This window comes from Mirounga angustirostris, unplaced genomic scaffold (genome assembly GCF_029215605.1).
Source record: "Mirounga angustirostris isolate CCGP_5_RB_7025 unplaced genomic scaffold, mMirAng1.0.hap1 SCAF_7, whole genome shotgun sequence".
NCBI classification, from domain to species: Eukaryota; Metazoa; Chordata; class Mammalia; order Carnivora; family Phocidae; genus Mirounga; species Mirounga angustirostris.
This window is the reverse complement of record NW_026991715.1, coordinates 15,653,468-15,660,496: the sequence shown is the minus strand read 5'-3', so window position 1 is coordinate 15,660,496 and position 7,029 is coordinate 15,653,468. Positions and strand designations below refer to the sequence as shown.

General features: G+C 44.4%; 1 protein-coding gene across 5 annotated transcripts in view; it reads right to left on the bottom strand.

Annotated features, from left to right (window-relative positions):
- Nucleotides 1-933: 933 nt before the first annotated feature.
- Nucleotides 934-7,029, bottom strand: part of TNFAIP8 (TNF alpha induced protein 8) — a 115,924-nt gene continuing 109,828 nt past the window's right edge. For all 5 annotated transcript variants that reach the window (XM_045891474.3, XM_045891465.3, XM_045891446.3 and 2 more), the window contains one exon: nt 934-2,519. In XM_045891474.3, coding sequence (XP_045747430.1) covers nt 1,954-2,519 — 566 coding nt within the window. In that variant the 3' untranslated portion in view covers nt 934-1,953. The remainder of the gene's footprint in view (nt 2,520-7,029) is intronic.

Below are 7,029 nucleotides of genomic sequence, written 5' to 3'. Positions count from 1 at the left end.
TTGCTAGCCTGCAGGCACAACTCTATGACCCAAATGTGCCCAGCCTGGTCAAAATTTATCCTCAGGTTCCCTCTCTCTCTAGTTGGTCCTGTCCATAGCTAGAGAGGAGCAAGAAGCACCCGCCTAATGGCTGGGGAATCCATTTTGCATACCTCCGCTGAACTAAACTTAGTAAGCAACTTAGCAGGCTATGAAGCTATGCTCTTGCTACAACATATAAGAGTCACCTGCCCGGGCGCCGGGTGGCTCAGTCGTTAAGCGTCTGCCTTCGGCTCAGGTCATGATCCCGGGGTCCTGGGATCGAGCCCTGCATCGGGCTCCCTGCTCCATGGGAAGCCTGCTTCTCCCTCTCCCACTCCCCCTGCTTGTGTTCCCTCTCTTGCTGTGTGTCTCTCTGTCAAATAAATAAAATTTTTTTAAAAAAAAGAGTCACCTGCCCACTCTGGAAAGTGAGAATGGTAATTTCAGTTTGAATCTGGGGGTTGAGGATTTTATATAAAACAAGGAGACACTCTGGTCTCTGCTGCCTGTCTGGGACAAGCACACGAGGAACCCAGGGAAACTGACCACCTCCTTTAGGGTGTGGTGGGTTAAAGCGGATCACAACCTCTGGAATTTTTAAGTTGTAGGACCTTCCCTGGTGAACTCCTATTTTAATGTTTATCTTCTGGGAGGCAGGCAAATTCAAAGCAAACAAGTACACTATAAATGATGGACACAGAGACAATGCAAATATTTGGGGCTGTTAAGTCTGTTAATTCCTGATAGTTGGCCAGCAGGTTTTTGTTTCTTTTTTTTTTTTTTTATAAAATAAGATGTTTACTTTATCATCCACATGCATAAAATTACATAGAAACAACACACAAAGTGCTTAGAATGCAAATATTCTTTGGTTTACTCATCAAAATAGCAAATAACAAAATAGTAAAAACCTTATCAGTTAAATAAAAAAGTAACATTCTTTATTTACCTATCAAACCTTATTCAATGTTGAAATGCACTTATTTTCATTCTCATGGTCCACAGCAATATGCTTTCTTCCATTTTGGCCCTTTATCCCCCTAAATTATTTTGATGGGCTCATCTCTAAAATAAAGATTGTGGTACTTTTCTTAGTATTGCTGACCTTTACAAGAACCATCTAGATTTTTCTTTGTCTCTTTTACATCTGAAACAGATACTAAAAATGGGGAGTCCACTAGCACATCTTCAAGAATTACCACATTTTCGAAGTATCACCATTGGTACTAAAAAAACAGGACACTCCAGTCCCGAAGCATGTTCGTTTATCAGGCATTATTCACCGTATCAAATATAGTCGGTTCCTACAATACTGATTTCAAAGAAGCAGTTTCCTGTTTTTCTGAGGGTTCAGTCTGACCGCCTCAATTCTTGAACGTCTTAATTCTCGATGAAGACTTAATTCTTAAATGTCAATGACAAAAACTTTAACAAAGGAACACAACAAAAGGTAGACTTGAAAATGAAATCATCTCGAAGGGAGCAATGAGAGCAAGAGAGAGTTCTCAGCTTTTTAACAGAGGTACATATACACAGTAAGGAGTAATAGTGAATCAAAGTACATAATTCTGTACACGTGAGAAATACCCAACATGCTACCAACACAACTGACCTAAAAAAACATGTCTTGAGGTTTGGGGCCATCCATATTTTTCTTTGCCTAACTCTATATTTGCATCACACGACCAGACACCTTTCCCACGATCTGCTAACTGTGAGGGAGGGAGCTTTTCACCAGAATTTTTGGCAATCTGCTTTTCTTCAAATGAAACAAGCTGCACAAAACGTTACTGACAATGTCTGACGCCTGAGATGGGCAGTCTTTCTGAAACATGGGTCATCTTTAAAAAAAAAAAAAAGTTTTTCCTTCATAAATCAGCAGTGCTCCGTTTTCAAAGAAATCACGGGCGGTTGCAGTCTTAATGCACATGGTCAGATGTTCTCCTCATCCAGCATTTTGTTGACACCATCGCAGAGTTTTTGTAAGTGGGGCTTAAAATTCCCAAAGGGGTTATATAAGGCAGCTAAAAAATCACAATCGGAAAAATGGTCAAAGACGTTATTAACCCGTCCATGCGACTTGGCTGTGAGGTGGCGCTGGATGATCTGGTGGAGCATCTCTCTGCACTCGTTCAGCAGGCGGGAGAGCACGTTCCGGTCAAAGGTGTACTCCACCTGATGGAAGCTGACCACGGTCATGGCCAGCTGGTGGACTTTCTTCTTGAATTTCTCCATCAGGGCCAGCTCGTCTTGGTTGAACTGGTTATTCCTGTAAAGAATGGCCAGTTTGATGACGGTCTTGATGAGGTTCTTGATGATCTTCTCTGCCTCCTTCTTGTTCTGGGTGTATTCCTTGGTCACCCGGTAGAGCTCATCCAACACCTCGCTGCTCGTGTCATCGATGAGGGTGGTGGCGATGGATTTGGACACCATTTTCCCCAAGATCTTCTTTTGAGCCTGCACGGCCAGGTTTTTGGAATTGAAGACATCTGTGGCCACTACAAAGAAGCAAATTAAAAAAAAAAAACACAACAACAGATAATTAAGGAGGATTTTCCTCTCACTTTCCCACTATAGGGTTGCCTTCCATCTACTGATACTAATTTCTGTTCAGAAAAGGACTAAAAATTTTACTACATTTCTGGGCATCAGGTTCTCATTGTTTCTTTCTTTCTTTCTTTCTTTCTTCTTCCTTTTTTTTTAGTATTTCATTTATTTATTTGACAGAGAGAGTACAAGCAGGGGGAGCGACAGGTAGAGGGAGAAGCAGGCTCCCCACTGAGCAGGGAGCCTGATGCAGGGCTCCATCCCAGGACCCCGGGATCATGACCTGAGCCCAAGGCAGATGCTTAACCAACTAAGCCACCCAAGCGCCCCAGGTTCTCTCTTTCTGAAAAGAAAGGGTTGTTATGCGTCATCTTTAAGGTCTCTGGCAACTCAAGTATTTTATACCCTCTGCTATACACTCAGCACTTTGTTTAGCAGTTGAAGGTGACCTTTCCAAAGATAACTTTTTCTGATTTTAAGAATGGCACATCTCACGAGGCAGTGAGTTTTGATGCAATTTCCCCCCAGTTGAGTTTTATAAGAAATACACCAAAAATATAAAATCAACTCCACAACTGTCCTCTGGGCACCAGTCACCAAGAACAATTTAAAGAAACCCCTTTAAATGTAAGAAGGATAAATAGCAAAGCCACACTGAGTCAAGTAGCAAATTCATGGAAGCAAATCAAAAGGAGAGCCTTGCTTCACTTATTTTTTTTTAAGATTTTATTTACTTATTTGCCAGAGAGAGCACAAGCAGGGGAAGCTCCAGGCAGAGGGAGAAGCAGACTCTCCGCGGAGCAGGGAGCCCAATGCGGGACTCAATCTCAGGACTCCGGGATCATGACCTGAGCTGAAGGCAGACGCTTAACCCACTGAGCCTCCCAGGCATCCCAAGGAAAGCCCTGCTTTAAACTTCAGCTGCAGAAAGTCAAATTTCCTGAGACATGGGCCCACCCCTTCCAGTTTGGTCATCCTAAACACCCCAAATTTCAACTCCCAGAAGTTGAGTCTTAGAAAAGAACATTCATTCCGTGGAGGGTGCCTTGTCACTTGCTATTTCTGATGAATGGCCATTGTTGGTTCCCTTGAAACGTTTCTACATTCTATGGCAATAACCACACTTTTATGAGCTAATGAAATGTGCTCCATGAATAACACGTGTTGAAAAAGCTGAGGCTTAGAGTTTGCTTTTGAAATTACCAACACTTAATCTGACAGAGGTGTAAGATACACGTAATAATCGTTGTACGTATTCAGTACAAAACGCTGTGTGATGCTCTTAGCTTACAGCCGGTCAGTGAAAATGCTCAATACATGTTCACTCCCCAAACCAAGTTTAGTTTTTCCCCTATATTTCCACCCCCCCCAACTCTGTGAATGCTACTCCATCAAAACGTGCTTTGTCCCTCCCTTCTGGGTCCTCCGAGCTGGAGTTTTTGGGGTCTCTATCCCCACTCTGGGTTCAGGACCAGCTGTTGTCTCTTGTATTCCAGTGCATAAGCCCAGGCCTGGGTGTCGGAAAGCAGTCATTTAGTAACGAAAGATAAAAAGAGTAAAAATACAGATAGGTAGGAAGGAGTCCGGGCATTAGCGATATACAATTATTTCTAGTTTGGACAGGCTAGTGGCAGAAAGCGAAAAGGCAGCTACCCCCAAATCCAGGCTGGGAGGGTGTCTAAGAAGAGACACTCCCTCCATGGGACTGTCATGTTCGATCTGACGCTTGGGCCAGAGTAGCTCACAGGATATATTCCAGGCAGTGCCGAGTGGTTCCTACTGACCAGGATGCTGTTCATTAATACCAGGGCCACACGCCCTGAAGGAACGCCTTCACTGAACCAGAAGCTGTGCCCTCACAACTGTCGGTATTTAAACGTCTGAAACATGAACTGAAACTGCAGAAGAGCTGAAGTGTATTTTGGGAAAGAAAAGGAAAGCGAAAAAGCATGAGAAATCGCCAACTTGTGAAGGTTTCCAAGATGTTTCATATTTTCATCAGTCACATCCATTTCTATTCCTAAAGGTTGGCAGAAGAGTGTATGGGTTAATCCACATTAAATAGTTTGTATCAAAATAAATGGCACACATGTAGTTACTGTTACCACATTAAGACCAGGGACCATCTTCCGTTGCAGAACTTACGATATGGATCTCAATAAATAAACCTGATTTATACAGGAAGGGATACCCCCCAAATTTCAGATCCCCGGTAAATAATATGATTTCAGAAACTTACATAAAGCTCAAAGGTTATTCTGTGTTGAATCTATTAGGAGGTGACACAGTCTCCCAACACCCATCTGGGATTTACTACAATGTCTATTCGATGGAAACACTGTACACTATGAAATCACCGGAACCAGAAGGAGAGGAGTAAAAATCCGAGCTCCTCTCTCCAAGCCTGGACTTGAAACTTTGCACCTCTTTGAAGCTCCTTTGCTCATTAAACCTCAATGTTCCATTTGCTTTCAAACATAAAGACAAGGGAAAAAATTTTCTTCATGTAGTAGCCCTTGAACCTCCCACAAGACAAAGTGTGAAAAGCAAGGCCATGGCCAACAAGGTCGCGCCCCGTTTACCAGTAACAAGTCTCAACCAGGACAGAGAAGCTGATTTCTGAGGCTCTCCCAGTTGCCCCAGAGGAACTGCAAACCCTGTTCTAGAAACAGAGAAGCCACTTCCTCCTTTCGTTTTCTTCTTTGGGTTATATCCAGCTCAGTCATCTTGGAAAGGGAGGCTGAAGCTCTCTCTCCCCCTGGGCAGGGAAGACATGCGTGCAGTGGATTTCTTTTCTAGCACGAGTGAAGGCTTCCTGGAGCCAACGGGGGGTTGTGGCTGAGAGTTCCTAGCCAGGGCTGTGTGGTCTGTGATCATGAAATATGATTTCCCCCCCCTTGCAAATTAATTGCCTTTAGCCATTCCTGCTCAGGCTCATTTGTCAGTTCCACATCCTCTACCAGATCCTTTAAAGGCCTGGTGTATCTCAGGGCTAGTCCTGGATGACGTTTTTCTCCTTTGCTCTACCCTCAGCCCCGTGTGAGCTCACCCACTCCCGCAGGCTTCAGATACCCCCCAGGTGCCAGCAACTTCCACACTTAGAACTCACTCTGACCTCTTTCCCGGACTCATTTTGCAAATGCATTCAAGGTTTTCCTTTTTCTCGGCTATTTTGCAGGCATTGCAAATGCACCATGTCTAAAAGAGAACCTTTGATTCCCTCGTGCTCCCAAAGCATTCCTTCTCCACTCTACCTTCATGAAGAGCATCTCTTCCAACCATTTGCTCAAGAGGCGGGGGGGGGGGGAGAGGGAAGAGGTGCTGGCCCTCACCCGCTACACGTCCTCTCTCTTGCCCCGCCCATGACCAAGAGCCTTCCATTCTCCCCTCCTCCACTTGCCTCCATCTGCATGGATACCAGCCTAGTTCAAACCCCTTTCCAATCTCTTCTCACTGAGCAGCCAGAGATTTTCAAAATGTAAATTAGAAAAAGATGCTGACTTCAAGTCTTTGCTAACCAACACACTTACACACTTCCTCATTCCTGAAATCCTCCTCATTTGCCTAAATTTTGATGGTCTGTCCCTCCTCCCTAGACTCTAAGTTCTCTGTGAGGGAGATGATCCATCTGTGCCCTGGGGTCACCCTCTGGGCCCACGCGGGCACCTGCTATGTGGTGCTTCTGACTGAAGAGGAAGCCCATTTCCCCTCTCCCTTTGCTCCACTTAAACGCTTCCCTTTGAAAACCTGATGGCCTGCAAAACGAGAGTTTTAAATATGCATGTGGGGTTTTTTTGTTTGTTTGTTTTAAAAGCTAGAGAAACAGATATTTATTTTTCCTAGCTAGCTATGTGGTTTTCTTCTCTCGCACTCAAGAGTGTGGTTTCTTTTACTCTTGTCAATCAGGTTTTTTTTTTGTTTTTTTTTTAAAGAGGACAGATTCGTTGAGCACAATGAGAAAACACCAGAGGGCAATAATACAAATATTTAATATAAAAGCCGATGCAATGGTTTTGCCTTGCATCTGCTGCCTCTGCCTCTGCCTACAGTTGAAGATCAAACACAGGCCCACCTCTTCCAAGAGTAGAGGGATCTACACTTAAACATGTAACAGAGGGATGGACCCAAGGTATGTCCTAGGAAGCAGCAGAGGTGAACAGGAAGTGTTCTCAAAGGACAAGGGACTAAAAATATGGTTTCAGTGCTTCATCAAGGTGAATTCACTTGCGGTGCCTGGGTGGCTCAGTTGGTTAACCGTCCGCCTTCGGCTCAGGTCATGATCCCGGGGTCCTGGGATCGAGCCCTGCATCGGGCCCACTGCTCAGCGGGGAGTCTGCTTTTCCCTCTCCCCTCTGCTGCCGCTTCCCCTGCTTGTGCTCTCTCTCTCTGTGTCAAACAAATAAATAACAATCTTTAATAAAAGGACTCCTGCCAGAGTGACTCAGTTGGTTAAGTGTCTGC